Source organism: Pecten maximus, chromosome 10, assembly GCF_902652985.1.
Source record: "Pecten maximus chromosome 10, xPecMax1.1, whole genome shotgun sequence".
Lineage (NCBI taxonomy): Eukaryota > Metazoa > Mollusca > Bivalvia > Pectinida > Pectinidae > Pecten > Pecten maximus.
In genome coordinates, this window is record NC_047024.1 from 5,966,172 (window position 1) to 5,990,869 (window position 24,698).

A 24,698-nucleotide genomic window follows, 5' to 3' on the forward strand; every position below is an offset into this window, starting at 1 on the left:
TCTCTGGATCGGTTTGACACACTTAGTGTTCTCATACACTTTGTGGAAGCTATTATAATAATAAAGGTCAGTTTAAAATATCAGTTATAAAATATCGAAAAAGTAATATAAGGTATTCAAACGGCTGGCAAGGTTATGCTTTAGAATTGGTGCGTATTGACGTAAAGTATAGGTTTTCACTATATTCTCTACAAAATCAAACCTTTAAATGTGAATAGTTTGTATGAGGTACAATGATACTTTATATTTGTAACGACACCGCGTCCAAACCGAAGTTCAACACGGCATCAAAGTTCTCTAGATTGATGCGACCAGTTGTCCAATAAGAATTCATCCAAGTTGTGTAGAAATTGGCAATTATATCCAAGGGACTTGTATACATTTGAGTGCACGTGCTCCTTGTATTACAGAGAAGGCGAAGGGTTTGTACAGAAAGGAACAAAAGCAACACACGTGATTAGGTCGGAACATAAAGACAGACAAAGGTTAATGTTGATAAATTTATTTCATGTCATTAACCTCAAAACATATCTGAGCATTGGAATGAGAATGATAGTCTCCAAATAAACATCTCCTAACTCTCAGGGAATGTTACACAAAAATAGTCGTCCATCTTATGTAAAATAATGCACAAAAACACTTGTTTTCACAAAACTGTAAAATAAAAATAAGGATTAGTAAATAATATGGTTTTATATTTTCGGTTCTATGCGCTACATTATATAAAGTATATACTAGTCCACTAATGTAACTTACATAACTACAGTATAACATTAAAGTAACTTATATTCCAACAGTTTGTATTGTAGTTATAAGTGACAGTCGGAGTAGACAGAACTCGGTCACACTCACCTACATATTTTTAACTACATCTTTAAACTGGCTACAACTGTAGAGATAGAGTAACCAACTTAGAACAATTGTCTTTTATAGCTAATAACCGGCATGATACGGTATCGAATAAGCGACTAAATCCAAAAGAACTGATAATACATGTTTTCCTTGTCGCCAAGAGTTTGAATCACACAGAAACTCTCTGTACACTCTTCATACACAAAGATATCACAACGGTAATGGTCTGCTTTAAATGAACACCAGATAATTATCAAGTTTTAATTAGAAAAATACAGTAATTTTACTTCAATGACAGATCAGAAAGCAATGGTGACAGTAGCGGGGACTTGAGACTATACAATGGTGACAGTAATAGGAAACAACATTTCCAGCGCCACCTGGTGGTCAAACGGTTCGAGATCTATAAGAGTCAAACCTCATCGCTACTAACCAACGTTTATGTCAATAGATGTTTTGGCATACAATCACCATTACACAACCTCACATATATACGACTGTAGCTAGTCGATCATGATGACTTCCATTGCCAGTCTCGTCCTGGAATATCACCCACATGTAATACACATACAGCTGATTATTTAACATAGATCTGGAATCGACTCACATCCTAACAAATGATACACGTAAAGTACGGAAACAATGTCGGTCTTAACATAACCAAAATAACAAGCACGCGGGAACAAGTTTATAACAGAAGTATGATGGTTAGGTTGGGTATAACAGAAGTATGATGGTTAGGATGGGTATAACAGAAGTACGATGGTTAGGTTGGGTATAACAGAAGTACGATGGTTAGGTTGGGTATAACAGAAGTACGATGGTTAGGTTGGGTATAACAGAAGTACGATGGTTAGGTTGGGTATAACAGAAGTACGATGGTTAGGTTGGGTATAACAGAAGTACGATGGTTAGGATGGGTATAACAGAAGTACAATGGTTACGTTGGGTATAACAGAAGTATGATGGTTATGCTGGGTATAACAGAAGTACAATGGTTACGTTGGGTATAACAGAAGTATGATGGTTAGGTTGGGTATAACAGAAGTATGATGGTTATGCTGGGTATAACAGAAGTACAATGGTTACGTTGGGTATAACAGAAGTACGATGGTTAGGTTGGGTATAACAGAAGTATGATGGTTAGGTTGGGTATAACAGAAGTATGATGGTTAGGTTGGGTATAACAGAAGTACAATGGTTATGTTGGGTATAACAGAAGTATGATGGTTAGGTTGGGTATAACAGAAGTATGATGGTTATGCTGGGTATAACAGAAGTACAATGGTTACGTTGGGTATAACAGAAGTATGATGGTTATGTTGGGTATAACAGAAGTATGATGGTTACGTTGGGTATAACAGAAGTACGATGGTTATGTTGGGTATAACAGAAGTACAATGGTTACGTTGGGTATAACAGAAGTATGATGGTTACGTTGGGTATAACAGAAGTATGATGGTTAGGTTGGGCGCACAAAAACATGATAAAGCTACAGCTACAGAATTCTATAAAAATGGGACTTCATTCTGGACACCGCTTAGATGTAAAAGTCTCCGGTGCTAGGAGAAATTATTAGTAATTCATATGAAAACGTCCAACAATGTAACATTGATGTTTTCAAATAGTCTCATACATGACGTCACATGTCGCTCTGCAAAATTCAATTTATGCAAACTATAACATAAAAATGGAATTTCAAACATTTGAAGAATTCAACAAAATGCATTAATAGATTCAAACTTCAACGCCAAGCGCGACCAGAATCTGGTCGTTCATTATACAAGTAACTTATAATAACAGCAACAATATAAACTTGTCTTATATGTTTAAACAGTTCAGCTTTTATCAAACATTCGCAAAATTGATTATGTCACACAAGCAATGGCGTCACATATTTACAAACCAATACAGGTTGCCGTAACATCCCTAAGACACTTATTTACACGATATATATGGAATGTTATTATTTGTAGTAATATAAAAATAATATATAAAACATAATATAGAATGAGATCTCTTAATATACATAGGATATGATTCCCAACACTGACAGGAAGTGATATCACAGTGACGTGGAACGTGACGAATTTCCCATTCAGTATTCACCGTTCCACACTGGAGTTCGTGATCAAAATACACATCACATTTCTTAACTTCGGGAATGTATCCAGACAATATCCACCAGGAGTTGTCGTCCCTTATACATTCTCCCGATTAGGATCCCCCAGCCCCACGTACACGGGTATGTAACAATGATTCTAGATGCGGCGCATGTGTAGTACACTATGAGTAGCTACTTAAACTACGATCCCCTCCCCAAGGAACTACGATCCCCTCCCCAAGGAACTACAATCCCCTTCCCAAGGGACTACGATCCCCTCCCCAAGGAACATTTTTGCATGCCCCTATGGCCCCTGTAGGTATTATAACATCACTGTTTAGGAATTAGGAGCCATGTGGATAGAAGTTGGTTTACTGAACGCGGTCAATCTTGATATACAACACTACATATCGACTATATTAGAAATCACGTGACAATTAATTTATTTCAGCAGTTAATTGACAATTCCAAGTGTATGGAACGAAGTCGTTCTGAATCTTAATTATTAATTCACTACACATATAAAAAGAGCATTAGGTGTGTCTCTGGTATTGATCCTGTATCCATGGTATTGTTACCTATAGCTAGGTGTCCCTGTGTATATATATAGACGGATGGGACGTGCTACTGACATGTAAGTAATCAATCAACACTAATCGGGGACGCATTACAACTCAATATTTACCTCCAATTCAGTCATTTCTAACGACGTGACGGCGAACCAAACCGCCCCTTCAATAGAAACGGATTCACTTGTAATTCATTTTCATCGCATTATTCTGTAGAGAAGGGTTAATGCTATAATAAGGTATTACTCGGTCAGACAATGTGGTGACGTCACACGGGACAGTCTGATTTTGTAAATATTGACATTGTGCCATACTAATGGCTCTCTGTCGCACATGGTATTGACACGGACTAGACCTGTCCAGGGAGGTATGGATAACCCATTCAAATGGATTATAAATTAGATATGATTACGGACTCAGTTCAATAATTTTCTCTATGGAAGATCATCGGAGAGTACAAAATAACCCAGGCCATGCAGTAGAATAGCTAACATTGTATACTAGTTATCAATACAAGGCTCCGAAGTAGTATATCGTAACATTGTATATATACTATGCAGGCCCTGAAGTAGTATATCATAACATTGAATATATACTATCCAGGCCATGAAGTAGTATATCATAACATTGTATATATACTATCCAGGCCCTGAAGTAGTATATCATAACATTATATATACTATCCAGGCCCTGAAGTAGTATATCATAACATTATATATACTATCCAGGCCCTGAAGTAGTATATCATAACATTGAATATATACTATGCAGGCCCTGAAGTAGTATATCATAACATTGAATATATACTATCCAGGCCCTGAAGTAGTATATCATAACATTATATATACTATCCAGGCCCTGAAGTAGTATATCATAACATTATATATACTATCCAGGCCCTGAAGTAGTATATCATAACATTGTATATACTATCCAGGCCCTGAAGTAGTATATCATAACATTGTATATATACTATCCAGGCCCTGAAGTAGTATATCATAACATTGAATTATACAACATGTAAACATTACTATAAAGTTCAATGTTCAATATATAATACAACTTGCAGCAGTGTCTGCTTAACTATGTTCAGGTGTTATCATTATTAAACGCAAACATCTGTTTCACTGATGAAAAATTGAAAACATTTATTTTTTTTACCTCACCAATTACATAATTATTTGACCCTAAACACATTTTAGCCTGAACATACTCATTTTTACCTGAGCTAATCTATTTTCATCAGATTAAACCTATTTTACCTGACATGATAAAGTGTGCAGCTTTGATGAGACAGTTTGACATCCACTGTTACGTGTGGACTCAATGATATGTATAGTCTGGGTCATTAACTGATCTCTAACAGGCTCAAATGACTATTACCTACAATTAACCTGGTAGTTAATTTGTATTTCATTAACGGTTTAACATCAATTCAATTAGTAATTGATCTGTAAATTCAACAATTCAGCATCAGTAATACAAACACATTTGAATGTTCAACTATATCATTATATTGACAGAGTGACAACTAAACTTGACATTAGATTGGTCTGGCCATGGACGTACTGTCGGGGTTCTGATGACAAGGTACACATCCTACACGTCACCGTAGATGTGACGTCATACAGAGACTTGTATCTACTTCCTAATCGACTCGTCATTGTCTTTTTTGTTAAAATATTTAAATGAAATTAAATGTAATAAGACGTTACAAATGACAACCTAAACCACTTACAGCTAGAAACAGCACCAAGGATTTAATTAAGGGTTAGAAGATTTCCTTTAATACGTTGATAACCTAAATTTCATTACCGAAAATTGCATTAATTAAATCTAGCTATACCAAATCAGATGAAAATGCATTATCTAAGTGGTGAATTGTTAATGGCATGATTGACACTTTAGAAAAAAAATTCAGAACATTAAAAACATAAAAAATTCTCTGTCACTTGTGTCAATGATTTGATAAGGTGATATCTGCCGCCTCAGTTCCAGGCTCATATTCCTGTAGTCAATAATGTATCTCCTAGTAATATGTTGGTCATTACACTGGAAATACTGCTGTATCACTCTAATACACAAAAATATCAAATAAAATAATCGTCCTATAAAGTCAGGACCAAGCTCGTGACTTACGTGCAGGCCCCTTTTTAAAATATGCAACTAATTTATGCTTAAAAATAACATTAACATAAAACATTACCCAATGCACCATCATAGTAAGGCGCAGTGAGAGTTATGTCCCTTTGGGAAGAGAATGCACTTGAGAGGTAGTGTTTGTAGATGTCATTCGTAGTTATCGATGATAAACTTTGACGTCCGCGGGCGATCCCTCCATTTTTCCTGCCCTATACACACCCCGGGGCCCCGCCACCATCGTTCCAGATCCTTATAAACGGTCGGCTGGTGATTTTGTGATTCGTGGACCATCGCACACAGACGGCACCAGAAAAAGGTGTTCACAAAGCTTCCGGTGCCTTTCCATTTGAAGTACTCATTAAATAAGTCGTCATTTTTATCCAGCTTATGTAAATATTCTGCTAATGCCTGAGGAGATTCATACTCGTCCACGTGAATGAAAGAGTGGGGAGGTGCTGCTCGCTTGTAGTCCTCCGGGGCCGCTCCCATCACAATGGGAATCACGTCATGTCTGCAAAATAAGGAAAAGAACAATTAAATGGAAGTGAAATATGTCAAATCATACTTTGGCGACAGTTGGTTAGTTCAGACTAGTCATGTATGCCGATATAACTCATTTTTTTTTTAAAAATATGAAGAGGAAAAAGTGTAACTTTTAATTTCCTTCAAAACTCGAGTGTCTTTCTCTCAAATAAAAAAAAGGTTAGCAAAGTTAGCAAGTATCGACATTGAGACCAAATCCAATGTTAACCTATTTCAATACTGAACACCTGTTATCTAGTTTTCTGTTGGTATTCTGATGTTGTGTTGGGATTTACCTGTACTTGCGCTCTGCAGGTGTATTATTACAATATATTTTAATTTATCACCTCATAAAAATAAGGACCAAGCTGTTGACTTCCCTAACTATACGACAGGGCTATATGTATGTATAAAATGTGGTTTCTGCAAATGCACAACGAAGATACTTAGAAAAGATACCATCTGTCAGTGCATTTCTCGCATTTTAGAAGAAAGAAATACTGACTTCTCATACAAAAAGTTTCTCAACTTTTCTATTATATAGGGTCCCAGCCTTCAATATACACTGTACGTGTGTATAGGGCACACAGATCTTACCAAATATACTAACAAACAATAATCTGTATCGAACATTCATTAGTATGTGTGTATGTATGGGATTTACTGCTGATATAAATAAAAAGGTAGATATAGCTGGTAATGAAATCAGAAAAATGCACTGGTATGTTACGGTCAAACATTCAGGACCTTTATATGTAGACTGAAAGGCATTTTAACTCGACCATATTGGTATGAAATCAACATTCACAGGATAAAATCCTCTTATATACCTATCACCCAGGATCGCGATATAAACTCGATAGATCGGTATAATCCTAGGTATTCATTTAAATACTTTATCGGTCTTTAATATCAATGTGTATTGGTAATATGCGTCGACACGTGTGAGCGACAGATGGTAGGAACAGTTTCTACCTATAGATGTTTTACACGATAATTTGCATAACAAGCCAGACACACTGGAACAAACGTTATATATGAAGTTAGATATAAAATCCGCGCTGTTCAACGACAGGTACTCGCCTCGTCTGTCCACCTAAGATTATATATTTGGTGTACTGATAGACGAGACGAGTACCTGTGAGCCAACTAACAAGAGATCGCAGAGGGTTCTTAACGCCCACCGCCGGGTTGTCCTGGGGGTCAGCCCCCCCCCCCCCCCCCCCCCCCCCCCCCCCCCCTTTTTCGGATGAGGAAAATTCGGCTCGCGCCTACGGCGCTCGTATTACCACTAAATGACTGGACACCCCTTTTCAAATTCCTGGATCCGCGCCTGATAGCGACAGCAAGAATAGTTTCTGAACGGACGGGCGGACGAGCAGCGATTTGAACAGCCCACAATGAAACCTTTTTAAGGATAACTGGATCGACAAGGAGTCGATCTTAAATACATTTCTGGTCCGAACGACAGAGTTTAGGTAATGCCTCTGGACAATGTGAACGTCCATTAAATGACAGTCAGAACACAGCGTTAATGAAGCATACGTCGGTTTACGTTTATGACAGTTCTGAGATGGAGAGACCTCCATGATTATTATCAACATACAAGCAGACCGTAACGGCTGTAGGCATGTCGTTATCACTCCGACCGGCATGCCATGTTTTCATTATCAGATAGAATAAACGGCCACAACTCTTTCTAAAAAACTACCAAACCTAGCACAAGAGAAAGTATTGAACGTGTCAAAAACAATATAGATACTCGAGATGTAAAATGTACTGCCTGTTTTAATGAAGTACATAAAGGCCCAATAGTACATAGCTGTTTCATTTATTTATAGAAATGGGCAAAGAACTAGACAGGGACAAACTATCCAGCCGGAAGGTATGAATGAAAGTCCGTCGCGCGCGTAACGCCCTCTAGTGTCACTATATAGCTACCACAGCCAAGGTTTCATCAAAACATTTAAAGTGTCGGAAACTCGTATCAAACCTATAAACAACATAGAAAACTTAGAAAAAAATCCTATATCATTATACGCTCACACATTTATTAAATGTTTTTTTTTACTGCAGTTGGCATTGCAATAAGGCATAGTTTCGATTTCACCCCGGTATATCTAATTTACAGTGTATATAATATACATACCGACATTTGTCAATGTTGTCTAAAATACCGATGTCGTAAATTTATCGTTCCAGCTTAATACCAAGGCCTTAAGTACAGTGTAAGATGTACCGTAATGTTAACCTTTCCAGCGGTGGCGGACTATCCCATGTCCTTCACCCTGACTTCACATAAATTAAGAGGCGACTGACCTCCGGATGTGCGCGACTAATTACCTCCCTTTGTATATGACTATTTACCTTCCCTGCTAATGATGAGCTGGCGTACTGTAGACAGGAACACGCCTTTTCGCCTATCTCCATTCTGGACTATCTTATTGGGTGTTGTTATAGACTATTTCATATTTGTACACGTAATGTAGAGAGTGACAAGAAAGGGACGGACAGTATATCTGTACAAGGTGGAGTGTGACCAGGTGGTACAGTCACGTGGTAAAGGTACGGGCAGTATATCTGTACAAGGTGGAATGTGACCAGGTGGTACAGTCACGTAGTTAAGGGACGGGTAGTATATCTGTACAAGGTGGAGTGTGACCAGGTGGTACAGTCACGTGGTATAGGGACGGGACAGTATATCTGTACAAGGTGGAGTGTGACCAGGTGGTACAGTCACGTAGTAAAGGGACGGGACAGTATATCTGTACAAGGTGGAGTGTGACTAGGTGGTACAGTCACGTGGTAAAGGGACGGACAGTATATCTGTACAAGGTGGAGTGTGACCAGGTGGTACAGTCACGTAGTAAAGGGACGGGTAGTATATCTGTACAAGGTGGAATGTGACCAGGTGGTACAGTCACGTGGTAAAGGGACGGGCAGTATATCTGTACAAGGTGGAGTGTGACCAGGTGGTACAGTCACGTAGTAAAGGGACGGGCAGTATATATGTACAAGGTGGAGTGTGACCAGGTGGTACAGTCACGTAGTAAAGGGACGGGCAGTATATCTGTACAAGGTGGAGTGTGGCCAGGTGGTACAGTCACGTGGTAAAGGGACGGACAGTATATCTGTACAAGGTGGAGTGTGACCAGGCGGTACAGTCACGTGGTAAAGGGACGGGTAGTATATCTGTACGACAAGGTGGAGTGTGACCAGGTGGTACAGTCACGTGGTAAAGGGACGGACAGTATATCTGTACAAGGTGGAGTGTGGCCAGGTGGTACAGTCACGTAGTAAAGGGACGGGTAGTATATCTGTACAAGGTGGAATGTGACCAGGTGGTACAGTCACGTGGTAAAGGGACGGACAGTATATCTGTACAAGGTCGAGTGTGACCAGGTGCTACAGTCACGTAGTTAAGGGACGGGCAGTATATCTGTACAAGTTGGAGTGTGACCAGGTGCTACAGTCACGTAGTAAAGGGACGGGCAGTAATATGTACAAGGTGGAGTGTAAGGTGGTTACAGTCACGTCGTAAAGGGACGGGCAGTATATTTATGACAAGAGTGGAGGTGGACCAGGTGGTACCAGTCATGTATAAAGTGACGGACAGTATATTGTACAGTGGAGTGTGAACAGGTGGTACAGTCACGTTGTAAAGGGACGAGACAGTATATCTGTACAGGTGAGTGTGCCAGGTGGTACAGTCACGTAGTAACGGGACGCGGCAGATATTGTTATGACAAGGTGGAGTGTGACCAGGTGGTACAGTCACGTAGTAAAGGGGCGGGCAGTATATCTGTACAAGGTGGAGTGTGACCAGGTGGTACAGTCACGTGGTAAGGTACGGGCAGTATATCTGTACAAGGTGGAGTGTGACCAGGTGGTACAGTCACGTAGTAAAGGGACGGGCAGTATATCTGTACAAGGTGGAGTGTGACCAGGTGGTACAGTCACGTGGTAAGGGACGGACAGTATATCTGTATGACAAGGTGGAGTGTGACCAGGTGGTACAGTCACGTGGTAAAGAGACGGACAGTATATCTGTACAAGGTGGAGTGTGACCAGGTGGTACAGTCACGTGGTAAAGGGACGGGCAGTATATCTGTACAAGGTGGAGTGTGACCAGGTGGTACAGTCACGTGGTAAAGGGACGGGCAGTATGACAATCCGCCCGGAAATATTGACGTAGCTATATAATAATACATCGGGACGTCTGTGGTAGACACGGAGATGTCCTCTTTAAACATTAAACTTATATACTGTCCTGTACATGTGAGCGAATAAAGAAATACGTCCTGGTGTTGAAAAAGGGATAAGCATCATGTTCCTGTAACTTGTAGTAAAGGGGCTATTACCGTATTATATATATATATATCGCTCTTATTCTCCGGACATTTGGTTTCAGGTAAGCATTCGAATACTTGAAATTAAACTACTGACAAAGCTATGCCACTTTATTTGCGAAAAAAAAAGTCCAAAGATTGTACATTTGAAAGTTTGAAACGTTCGTCGGTAAACACTCGAGTTGTATTGGCTGCTATGGGATGTAGCCGAGTAATCACGTGATTTTTCGGAACCTTTTTTTAACCAACCGAGAATTGAGTCCGAGGAACGTGTGAAATTGCCACGTGGAGACAAGTACACCAGCTGTCGTGATCATAGATCCATAACTCTAAAACATGACACACTTCAAACATGTCATTAATTCATAATTAGCGTGTACATCAATACTAACACAAACATCCTAGTTCTATAAAGAATTATCAGAGTTTTTACAGGGGTATATGTATCGGCCTGTACAGTGTATAGGGGTATATGTATCGGCCTGTACAGTGTATAGGGGTATATGTATCGGCCTGTATAGTGTATAGGGGTATACGTAACGACCTGTACAGTGTATAGGGGTATATGTATCGGCCTGTACAGTGTATAGGGGTATATGTATCGGCCTGTACAGTGTATAGGGGTATACGTAACGACCTGTACAGTGTATAGGGGTATATGTATCGGCCTGTACAGTGTATAGGGGTATATGTATCGGCCTGTACAGTGTATAGGGGTATATGTATCGGCCTGTACAGTGTATAGGGGTATATGTATCGGCCTGTACAGTGTATAGGGGTATATGTATCGGCCTGTACAGTGTATAGGGGTATATGTATCGGCCTGTACAGTGTATAGGGGTATATGTATCGGCCTGTACAATACAGTGTTAGCCATGGCGGTCATCTTGGATTTCTGTACAGTACAATACAGTGTTAGCCATGGCGGTCATCTTGGATTTCTGTACAGTACAATACAGTCTGTTGGCCATGGCGGTTATCTTGGATTTCAGACCGATCTAAACATTAACGTTTTGTTACCGCCATCTCGGGATCATTTCAGGCAAGACCGAGCTGGTTCTGGTAGGAAACTTGAGAAGTTTGAAAAGTGTTTTTCAAGATGGCGACCAACCCGACAAATAATAATACTTGTTCGGATCATCTCAGGATTATCTCAGGATCATCTCAGGCAAGATATAGCTAAATCCCCCCCGGTGAGCCATGACAAGTTTAAAACATGAAAAGTTAGCGTACGGCGCACGGCACACAATGACGTAAGAAACACGAGGACTATAGATCTTCCAGACACTTCCGGTGAGATGAAGTAAATAGGAAAACCAACAGGACAACCCATGGTCCGGATATAATGAACATATATATGATGATACTGAAAGCACACCTGGGACATTCATGTTACAATGAAGCCTTCAACCCTCCAATCTAACAAATATCTCTGCGCAATCCCCACATATCTTCGCGCTATAACCGCATTACCTATGCGTTTTACTGCCATATCCTTGCGCGAAATCAACTCTCTTGCGGTATAGGCGTTTTATATTACCACAACACATTATACAACACAGGCATTAGTCTAGTCTGTCAATACACTCAATATATAATAATCTAGGCCAGTTCCTCTATCTGCCTACGGAAACGACACACTTTCGGGGAAATGATAATTGTGGACAAATCGCTAAAGATATGGTGCTGGGAATAGTCCCAATCGACAGATAGATAGTGCTTCTTTAACTTGGTGTATAACTCAATATATATCATGTCATAGAGCTGTCGCTAGGCTTCCTTAAATATATCTACATAGCACATTTTGTTGATTGCAAGCAAACTATCAGTGTTGAGATTACAAAATGTGCTATGCAGAACAAAAAATGTCGGAGTCTGATAAGGAATTTTAATACGATTGTGTCGGCAAGCATAATTACCCCAAATTTTGGTTGCTTCTCTAGGCCGATGAGATACTGACATTGAACAGATATTGAGTGTGGTTTTATACTTACTGGTGTAGTTTCATACTTACTGAAGGCCATTGACGAAGAATTTTTCTGTGATGTAGTCACGACAGTTGGAATTTTCAAAAGATAAATAAAATTTGTAGTCCTTATCTAACATATCAAAGCACTTTTTGGAATTGTGACGCGGACACTTGAGGGGCCCGCATGCCCCATAAATATCCAGAGATATATATTTCGAAAGTTCCGAGGCGTACTCCCGCCGACCGTTCCTTCCGCCACAGTTAGACACAAACCATGCCACCTTCTTTGTTTTGCCAGTTGCATAACTCTTATTCTGAGGGATAGTCTGAATTGTTGGGTTGAATGGCACAAACTTTTCATAAGGCGCAACAATGGTAGAATCATGCCGATAGGTGGCTGTCCAGTTGAATACGTCCTTGACCCCCTGTAGGCCCGGTGTATGATATGGCGATTCTAACATATAAAGTATCCACACTTGGTGAGGCGGACGTTTCGTCCACGGCCGAGCACCAGAATGGTGCAACATGACGGCGTCGGCCTCGCGTCCGAGCGATCGGTCGTCTGTCACGGTACAGCGGTTCACCGGACATTTCTGATGTACGAACTGTTCCTGGCCCTTCCGGATATTCCAGTGTCCAACACCGTGGTAAAGCAATATGGTTTTTAAAGGCACGTCTTCTTCTTTTTCAGCTTCTATCAAAGACTTTGGTCTATGGCGCATTTGCGCTACTATCCTATCATCACTATAATGATCCCATTCCAACCAAATACCCCTCGGAGTATCTATTGTTAAAGCGAAATCCTTCCCCAATTCTTCATGGCTTAGCGACTGATTGGTTCGGAATAACGGGTCCCGATTTTTTCCAAGAGAATTTCCGGCTAGAGCTTTCCCCCGATTTTCCTGTGATATGTGATCATGAATCTTCTTGCCGTCGACACGAGGAAATGGTCGCTTTACTCCCTTGGAACGCCATGGTGGGTCCTGGGGCTGGTAAACTGGCCCCCACAGGTCGTGATGGTAAACATTAAACACTATCAAAAGGAGGCCGAACACAGTGAGCGCATACGTCACGACTTTCCGGAAGTGGAATCTCATCTTCTGGAGGCAGATTAATCCCCGGCATCCACCCGGTCTCAGCAATCTGTAACATCATTGTACATATAAGTACTACATATATGTAAAGTCTATCCTGTACAAACCGTACAAAACTACACTGTACAAAAATAAACAAATTATGTTAATGACCTCGTATGTCAATTATCTGATGACATCATATACACATGTAAATTACTTATATATGTCATATGTCATAATGTTAATTTCCAATGAAATGGTTTTGTCGTAAAATAATTGTGTATTGCTCAGGACTGTGGATAGCAATTTACCTAGAGTAACGCTTTACTGACGTTAGCAGTCTAAATGCATCACTGATTACAGTAAATGACGTGTATTGTTTGTACGTGTATATAAAACGTCCTACCTGTGTGTTGATCCTGTGATGTGTGTTGGTGTGTTGATGATGCATGCATATTACGTCTAAATGTATTGACGATAAGGTCCATTTCTATCGCGTGTGTTGACTACATTTTGTCTTGTCTGGAGTTTTGCCGCTTTGGTATAGTTTGTTCCGTGTTGACGCTGTGGTATAGTTTGTTCCGTGTTGACGCTATGGTATAGTTTGTTCCGTGTTGACGCTATGGTATAGTTTGTTCTGTGTTGACGCTATGGTATAGTTTGTTCCGTGTTGACGCTATGGTATAGTTTGTTCTGTGTTGACGCTATGGTATAGTTTGTTCTGTGTTGACGCTATGGTATAGTTTGTTCTGTGTTGACGCTATGGTATAGTTTGTTCTGTGTTGACGCTATGGTATAGTTTGTTCCGTGTTGACGCTATGGTATAGTTTGTTCCGTGTTAACGCTATGGTATAGTTTGTTCTGTGTTGACGCTATGGTATAGTTTGTTCTGTGTTGACGCTATGGTATAGTTTGTTCCGTGTTGACGCCATGGTATAGTTTGTTCCGTGTTGACGCTATGGTATATTTTGTTCTGTGTTGACGCTGTGGTATATTGTATATATTGTCCTCGTGTGTTGACGCTGTTTTGTCCCCGTGTGTTGACCCTATGGTATATTTTGTTCTGTGTTGACGCTGTTTTTCCCCGTGTATTGACGTTATGGTATAGTTTGTCTGCTTTGATAAATGTTCTCGTGTGTTGCCGTATATTTTGACCTTGTCTGACCACGTAGCTCGGTTTCCCCCCTAAAGCATGCTTTAAAAAACAATAGGACAGTTTGTCTTGTCCCTTAGATTTACCGTAAAGACATCGTAATATATTAGTTTTCTCTCAAACTATGGCATCTGGTCAATACCACAAGGTACATGATAAGATTAACGATGTATGTGTGGTCAGATTCCATGTAAGCATAACGACAGAACATCGCCACTTAACTAAAACCTAGTTTTATCTATGTCCGGCTTTTGTCCGTAGTCCTGATGGACCTCGGTGATAACTGTCTCCAAGATTGCCAGCAATGTTAACACTGCCAGATAGCCAAATGTCTGGCAGCAGGGAGGGGAGGGGTCAAATGTCTGACAGTAGGGAGGGGAGGGGTCAAATGTCTGACAGTAGGGAGGGGAGGGGTCAAATGTCTGGCAGCAGGGAGGGGAGGGGTCAAATGTCTGACAGTAGGGAGGGGAGGGGTCAAAAGTCTGACAGCAGAGAGGGGAAGGGTCAAAGGTCTGACAGTAGGGAGGGGAGGGGTCAAATGTCTGACAGTAGGGAGGGGAGGGGTCAAAAGTCTGACAGCAGAGAGGGGAGGGGTCAAATGTCTGACAGTAGGGAGTGGAGGGGTCAAAAGCCTGACAGCAGAGAGGGGAATTGTCAAAGGTCTGACAGTAGAGAGGGGAGGGGTCAAATGTCTGACAGTAGGGAGGGGTCAAAAGTCTGACAGCAGAGAGGGGAAGGGTCAAAGGTCTGACAGTAGGGAGTGGAGGGGTCAAAAGTCTGACAGTAAGGAGGGGAGGGGTCAAAAGTCTGATAGTAGGGAGGGAAGGGGTCAAAAGTCTGATAGTAGGGAGGGGAGGGGTTAAACGTCTGACAGTAGGGAGGGGAGGGGTCCAAAGTCCGACAGTAGGGAGGGGAGGGGTCCAAAGTCCGACAGTAGGGAGGGGAGGGGTCCAAAGTCCGACAGTAGGGAGGGGAGGGGTCCAAAGTCCGACAGTAGGGAGGGGTGGGGTTCAAAAGTCTGACAGTAGGGAGGGGAGGGGTCAAAAGTCCGACAGTAGGGAGGGGTGGGGTTCAAAAGTCCGACAGTAGGGAGGGGAGGGTTCAAAAGTCTGACAGTAGAGAGGGGAAGCCAGCTGATGGGGCTGTAGTAGACAGGAAGGAGCAGGGATGACGTTGTGTTTGTCATTACAATGGGTTCCAAAAATGTGTCATTATATAAATATGGAAATCTCTGCCGGATCTAATCTGACAGCTATCTATATATAGCATGCAAATGAGGCTTCCAAATCCCAAAATGCAATGCAGAACGTATGTTCTGGTGAAAACAACATGACGGAACGAACACGTGCTTGAAAGAACAACAACCCATTGTGCTATTCAGAAGAAAAAAAAATTGGGAAACTGAGATCATTCGAAGATATATAGATCTGAGAAAATAGTCCCCATCCTTCTTGTACTGCTTTCCTTCAAATTGTACGCCGTGCCCAGTCCCGGACAAGTTCACAGTGAACTTTATGTTTTTGAAAAAAAAAAATTGATGAAAGAAACTTTCAGTTAAAAGGAATGGAATAATAATAAATACTAAATTAAACATTTTGTCGTCGATAAAGACGTAACTGAGTTGAAAATGAAGCTCGTAATCCAATGCCGGAAAGTAGCCCGGGACCGGGCACGGCGTACACCACTATTCATCCCATCCATTCTTACAACGTTTTGTTACTGTCGCCTCGCATTCGATATATTTGATAATTCCTTAAAAATACATTGTATTATTTAAGAGAAAATTATAGGCAATTACAATATGCAGTTTCCTCGTCAAACTGGACACTAGAATGGATGGGCACCTAGAGGCAAAAACTGTTTATGTGTTAAATTTGATAGTTGTTCGGTATTTTATTACGTAGGCTATGGTCACTTTTAACATACCAAAACATCACAGCAATCTAGGGATTATATCTAAAGAACAGGCCATACCAATTTATTATATAATCTGTCTTGTTTTTGTGATGGATTTTAAAATCTTAAAATTAAAAATGAAGCGAGTGCATACAAGAGATTGCCGTGGAGGGAGAAATGCCCGAAACACTATATGTTAATTTGTCAGACGTAGCCATTTATTCGGTAATCAAATAACCAGAATGTTGTTGTCTCGTTAATTATGCTTAAACATGCATAGTTTGCATCACATCGTCTATTGACGGTAGATCTGTCACAGATTCAGTATGTACATAGGAGTTTTTGAACACTTTGATAAAGACTTTTTGGGCACAGCGGCACATCCTAATCAAAAGTGTATCAGTCCCGTTTTGTGAGTAAAGCGAGTGGTTAGAAAAGCCGAGGGTGTCTAACCACATACGATTATATTTAGAGCTCGCTAACATATGGCGGTACTCTAGAGATCCTATTTCACGTACAGTCATAGAAAATGACTTAGTATCAGATTACAGAGTTTAATTGTATGGTAAAAATAACTGAAACTTGTCTAGGATTAAGAACTTTAAAAATTACCACATCATATACGTCTAGTTAGGTAACAGCTGAATTATACTTACACAGGTTGTGATAGTCAACGTACCCCGTACACGATCGGCAGTAGGTTGACAGTCAACGTACCCCGTACACGATCGGCAGCCATGTACGTGTTCACTGAACCAGGAAGTGTTTACCACATTTTTAAGTAAAAAAATCTTCCTCGTCGACATCAACAATATACACACATGTCGTGTGTCCTAACATATCGTTCTATGATTTTAATAGGAGGCTTATATACGGTCAACAATACAACAGTCTTTAAACGGGATATATATTTATTATCCTAGTGTTAAACTTGCCCAATAAATCAAAAGTACAGGTACGTTAAGGTCGAAAGGCGCCAAAGTTCAGAATCGTTCAATAATCAACTATTTCATGACATATATCGTGCAGGTTTATGAACCTAATGTTAACTCAATCCAATCTCTATTGTTTGTCAAATAGTTAATTTAAATGATCAAATCTGTACTTCAATGATTAAGAACAGTTATAATTTGTTTCACGTTTAAATTAGGACATTATCGTGTTGTTATTATACAACTATCCCAAACTTTATACTGAAGGTGAAGGTAAGCATCATCTGACCAGAGCAGTGAGTGACCTTGATATAACCTTGACCCAGGCCAGTAAATAACCTCTCTAAATGTGAATGTAACGAGGTCAATGTACATAGGTGAGCAGAGGTTTGTATTTAGTCCAGGACATCAGTCCTAATTTCTTTACCTGGTTACGGGTATGTCATTGAGGTGAGCTGAGGTTTGTATTTAGTCCAGGACACCAGTCCTAATTTCTATACCTAGTTACGGGTATGTCATTGAGGTGAGCTGTGGTTTGTATTTAGTCCAGGACACCAGTCCTAATTTCTTTATCTGGTTACGGGTATGTCATTGAGGTGAGCTGAGGTTTGTATTTAGTCCAGGACACCAGTCCTAATTTCTATACCTAGTTACGGGTATGTCATTGATTGTGATTTAACACATACATCACATTATACCACTTATAAAGTATTGTCACGGGAAACAGAGCTCTGTGTTCAACAACTACCAGTACAACAGCTGTCGATTTCCATTGTTCACTAAACAAATACTATAATTTTGCCTTTAAAAATGCGTCATACTGCATACTAATTTACGAGTCACGACAATAAATATAAACTGATGTCGGGGCCATAAAAAGATACTAAGTTTGTCTCCAAAGTTACTAATGTCCCGACACTATATAGAGGTACTAACATGTGCCGACACTATATAGAGGTACTAACATGTACCGACACTATATATAGAGGTACACAGTGTACTAACATGTGCCGACACTATATAGAGGTACTTACATGTGCCGACACTATATAGAGGTACTAACATGTCCCGACACTATATAGAGGTACTAACATGTACCGACACTATATAGATGTACTAACATGTCCCGACACTATATGTAGAGGTACTAACATGTCCCGACACTATATATAGAGGTACACAGTGTACTAACATGTCCCGACACTACATAGAGGTATCAACATGTCCCGACACTATATCGAGGTACTAACATGCCCCGACACTATATAGAGGTACTAACATGTCCCGACACTATATAGAGGTACTAACATGTCCCGACACTATATAGAGGTACTAACATGTCCCGACACTATATAGAGGTACTAACATGTCCCGACACTATATAGAGGTACTAACATGTCCCGACACTATATATAGAGGTACACAGTGTACTAACATGTCCCGACAATATATAGAGGTACTTACATGTCCCGACACTATATAGAGGTACTAACATGTGCCGACACTATATAGAGGTACTAACATGTCCCGACACTATATAGAGGTACTAACATGTCCCGACACTATATAGAGGTACTAACATGTCCCGACACTATATAGAGGTACTAACATGTCCCGACACTATATAGAGGTACTAACATGTCCCGACACTATATAGAGGTACTAACATGTCCCGACAATATATAGAGGTACTTACATGTCCCGACACTATATAGAGGGTACTGACATGTCCCGACACTATATAGAGGTACTAACATGTCCCGACACTATATAGAGGTACTAATGTCCCGACACTATATAGAGGTACTAACATGTCCCGACACTATATAGAGGTACTAACATGTACCGACACTATATAGAGGTACTTACATGTCCCGACACTATTTAGAGGTACACAGTGTACTAACATGTCCCGACAATATATAGAGGTACTTACATGTCCCGACACTATATAGAGGTACTAACATGTCCCGACACTATAGAGGTACTTACACGTTTTGACACTAGACAGAGGTATGTGCATGTCCCGACACTGTAAAGAGACATATTATACCAAAAATGTCCCGACACAATATCGGGTTGAACGTCTTCAAATGACCACGTTTGGTACATACTGACAAAACGAAGCAAGTGTTTTTTACTTATGCAATGATGTATAAAACCTGCTCTATAGAGAATCTTTTAAACTACCACTGTTGAATGCATTGCAGTAGCGTACGTAGGTGGTATTGGATACCCGACGATGAGTTAGCGTGTGACAACACAAAATCCGTCATAGCTGAGCAGTGTTTGGAATGTATTTCAACTGTCGATCACGTATATATATGTACGTAAATCTACATTTGGATACAGTAGAGAAACTGAGAGTGTACCGAGACTGCTATATAACACACGATACAAAGTCCAATAGCCCACGACATCGAGTCGATATTAGTTAAAACATTGTCAAAGCCTGGTTTCCTGGACTCAGTCGATCGACGTCCATATTTTTATTTACAAGTCTTTTGCGATTGACTTGGGATTAGAGTGGACAATTTCACAAGCATGTCACGAGTATTATGACTTAGTTTGAATACAAAACAATGAATTATACAACCTATATGTAATATTAAGTGTACGCGTCGCAGCCCGCGGTGACCCGGGTACACACCCAACCAGTTTATATATATTACAGGTGGGCTCTGGTTAACACTAGGAATGCTGTTCGATTGATTCCACAGTCGATATCACAAGTACACGCCTTATTTACGTCTCTCGCAAATCGTAATCAGGTAAAACATGGCACATTATCTAATTAATGACTTACCTGTGATGATTTCCATAATAATTTCACTTTAAATCGCTATCAGTCACAGAACATGCATTGAATCGACACAGCACTACAACACCGAGTTTGTCCTCTATACACCTGATGCCGTCTCGCTCAGGTACACACACAGTCGATAGAGCTACAGCTTTTATTGGGTATTCTACATAGCTTTGTTATTGGGTAAATAAGCCCCGACCAGCGCGACACAACCGACGGGACACAACTACAAACAGACAAGTCCCCGTATCTATACCTCGGTAGATCAATCACCACCTTTTCATGTACGGTATGCAAGATCTGTAGAAACGCATGTCGACCAATACTCTTTTAAAATTCGTTTGACCTGTTTGGTTGGATGAGACATGGAGTGTTGTATAACCAGGGTATCGTGTGATCAATAGGTAGGACAGGTAATGTTCAATGTAAGTGTTGTAGTATGCGTATCGTATTTACACGACTGAAATATTTATAACTATACAAACCGGACGAGATTTGTAAACACGGTAACTCTGGGCCGGCCCCAGTCATGAGATAAGACGCTGAGCGTGCCCCTGGGGTTCGACACCGTATATATTAATTACAAAGGGACAGTACATGGGTGTTCGCCAAAACACTCGGTAAACGACTTCTCACTTGTTTTCGTTTTGACGTATATAGACAACATAGTTTGTAAAGACTTATGGAGGCGAACACATATTAACGTGTGTACGTCGTTCCCTTTTGGCCTTATAAACCACCAAGAATATAGTATGATACCTGTATTTTGTTTTATTAGAGAATTATGTACATGATAATGTTACACATGACTGATTGTAAAATTTAGTATGATGTATCTATACTAATTGAGACTAATTAAGACATTAGAAAAAGAGCTAAACTAACATATCTCCGCAATGGTTAGACAATCGGAGTTCGTTATAAATAATATCATCTCTATACTGTGTTGTTTAGTGCGATTCATTGAAATTAAATTATTATTTATTAGAGCCATTTAGTGCCACAAAATTAGGATTTTTTATTTCGCGTGTTTTGTGTCGTTTTACTTTTACGACTCCTTGACGATTAGAGTCATTTCAACTAAACCGACACTCACGTGACACAAAAGAAAGCTATCTATTGTCAAATGATTTACTTAACTTAATGCTGACGTGTCAAATGATTTACTTAACTTAATGCTGACGTGTCAGATGATTTACTTAACTTAATGCTGACGTGTCAAATAATCAAATTACCAGCAAGTTTTGCATGATTTTTCATATTTGAACCAAAATATTTCTGAATGCTAAAGAGTGCGATATAACTTGAATTATTTTTATGTAATGTAGGTACGAAATAAGATTATATTTAACAATGTGAAGGTTTATAATTCATTCAAGCTTGAGTAATGCACGACATTTAATACCGGATACATTCCTTCGTGAAATTATTTAAATAGCGCTATCATTCCATCAATGTAACGAATAATAAAGTTAATTCTTTATTTCGTAACTGGATTTTAGCCATAGAAGCGCCTGTTTCAAACAAGATCAAAACACATACGCTCCAGTTATAACTCACATTAATCCAGGGCCCAGTTTTTCAATGTTCCTTAACGTTTACATAGGAAAGCATTGTAGAACTCATAGTAAAGCATTGTAGAACTCATAGTAAAGCATTGTAGAACTCATAGGAACATTCCTTAATACTGTAATGCTTTCTATAAAAAAATTAAGTTAAGGAAAATCTGTAAGTGAAGGAATATTGTATTTTGTAGGCCTCTAGGTGTAAAATGCAACGAAAATCATAGTTCTACAAGAATAAAGACACACTTATATAAAACAAACAAAACAAAAACCACTGCAATGAGATTGAAATATAATGGGAAGGGGCGTAACTCCCACTGGAGAATGTCAATGGTCATATTGAATACAAGTTGAACAGTAAAAAGACCTGTACCACCGATAGAACTGTAAGTCAAATACAGTGTCTTTGACAAGTACGAATAATACCTTACACAAACTGTACATATAATTGTGTCTCGCTATCGTAGCTAGGTAACGCTGTAAAACTGCCGGGTGGGGATGGGTGGGGTGGGGATGGGAGACATTAGGTACATTAATTGTAGATCGACCTGGCGGTAGGTACATTGTATTGTAGATCGACCTGGCGGTAGGTACATTGTATTGAAGATCGACCTGGCGGTAGGTACATTGTATTGTTGATCGACCTGGCGGTAGGTACATTGTATTGAAGATCGACCTGGCGGTAGGTACATTGTATTGTAGATCGACCTGGCGGTAGGTACATTGTATTTTAAATCGATCTGGCGGTAGGTACATTGTATTGAAGATCGACCTGGCGTTAGGTACATTGTATTGAAGATCGACCTGGCGGTAGGTACAATCATTGTAGATCGACCTGGCGGTAGGTACATTGTATTGTAGATCGACCTGGCGGTAGGTACAATCATTGAAGATCGACCTGGCAGTAGGTACATTGTATTGTAGATCGACCTGGCGGTAGGTACATTGTATTGTAGATCGACCTGGCGGTAGGTACATTGTATTGTAGATCGATCTGGCGGTAGGTACATTGTATTGTAGATCGATCTGGCGGTAGGTACATTGTATTGTAGATCGACCTGGCGGTAGGTACATTGTATTGTAGATCGACCTGGCGGTAGGTACATTGTATTGTAGATCGACCTGGCGGTAGGTACATTGTATTGTAGATCGACCTGGCGGTAGGTACAATCATTGAAGATCGACCTGGCGGTAGGTACATTGTATTGTAGATCGATCTGGCGGTAGGTACATTGTATTGTAGATCGACCTGGCGGTAGAACTTCAGTCACGTAATGAAATAAATTTTGATAACCGTTCGGATAATCCAATTTGGGGAAGTGATCAATCTAATTAAAATCTAGATGGTCATTCTCACTACGTTACATGAACATCTAACAGCATCCCATACGGGGTCACGTCGGGGTGACCTTCTTGGATTAGCCAATCAAATGACTACTTCCAGAATCTTGGAAGTGAATTTTATTTGTCCGAATTAGTATGACTAGAGTGCATAGGTTGCACAATCTGTCAACTTGTTTTAAGTCATTTCGTCCCAGAAAGCAGATCGATCTACATGCTGTGCCGAAATGGTTTGCTTCAGAAGATGCATACTGTGACGAAATGGTTTGCTTCGATGACATCGACAAATTGACGATTCGCATTGAAAGTGAAATACACATCTCAAAGGTCATCAGAACGCGACCCCATATGGGATGTTGTTAGATGTTCGTGTCACTTAGTGAGAATGACCATCTAGATTTTAATTAAAGTGGGGAATATGGAAGGATACTCACAACAACAATACAAAAATAATGCTATATCCCATGTTTAAATACAGTATACCTAGTTATATATATAGTCCATGGACTTAATATAGGGGCAGCTAGTGCCTGCGTTCAGAAGAAACTAAGTCTAACTAAGTAGGTATGGATCTGTTTTATATAACAACATTATACACCGAAAACTTGTTAGTAGTCGCCTTAATTCCACACCCGACGGTAGAACAAAGTAGAAAACGAAGCAGCTTAAAAGCAAGAAATACTCATCCTTCGTAGCTTTAACTAGGCCTAGCTATAGGGTTAGAGAATGTTATCGACAGTAGGCCTACCTTAAGATGAATTGATCCGCCCAGGAACTTGATAGTGGTAGATAAAGAACAAAACGGATTTCCTGGTTTTAATCCGGAATTTTACTAACCTCGCACTTTTACAACGGCATTTCTGCCTACATATCTCTACTGATAAAAATATACACAGCCATAAAAATGTTCCGAAATTCTCATCCCACACAACTGTAAGCGACGTTCAATACATAGCAGTGATCGACCTTGATGTTATAATATTCCCCGCAGCGGTTTTTCAGTATTACTTAACACGAGAATTTGAGCGTATTTATATCCATTAGTGGAACATGTTCACTAAACAACCGGAATTTTATTTATCCATCATGACATCTATTGTATTGTCTACCATCACGAATGCGCCTTAAAATGAAAAACAACACGACCGAAACGCTCGTGTTTATGAAAAAAATATATATCGGAGCAACGAGTTATGAAGATTTTTTTTTGCGAAACTTGTTTGATTACTAGTATACAATTTGTATCCATGGTAACATGAAAAATGATGTATGATAACCAGTCCGGAAGTGATGAGGTGACGGTACACGTCTAAAACAAACTAGTCGATGATACACAAAATAGGTTTAACGGAATCTCGTTTGTGCACATTTATATCCTATACAGTAAGCGTTCCTTGGCGATAACAAAAGATCGATACATTC

At 40.0% G+C, this 24,698-nt stretch overlaps 1 protein-coding gene across 3 annotated transcripts in view; it reads right to left on the reverse strand.

The window, feature by feature from the left end:
* Nucleotides 1-489: 489 nt before the first annotated feature.
* Nucleotides 490-24,698, reverse strand: part of LOC117336016 (glycoprotein 3-alpha-L-fucosyltransferase A-like) — a 43,040-nt gene continuing 18,831 nt past the window's right edge. The window contains exons 1-3 of one of the 3 annotated variants that reach the window (XM_033896343.1): nucleotides 20,371-20,516; nucleotides 12,553-13,650; nucleotides 490-6,178 (exon numbers count right to left, since the gene is read on the reverse strand). In XM_033896343.1, coding sequence (XP_033752234.1) covers nucleotides 5,815-6,178; nucleotides 12,553-13,604 — 1,416 coding nt within the window. In that variant the 5' untranslated portion in view covers nucleotides 13,605-13,650; nucleotides 20,371-20,516 and the 3' untranslated portion in view covers nucleotides 490-5,814. Of the gene's footprint in view, nucleotides 6,179-12,552; nucleotides 13,651-17,288; nucleotides 17,359-20,370; nucleotides 20,517-24,698 lie in introns of those variants that run through there. The other 2 variants (XM_033896345.1, XM_033896344.1) reach the window with 2 other exon arrangements.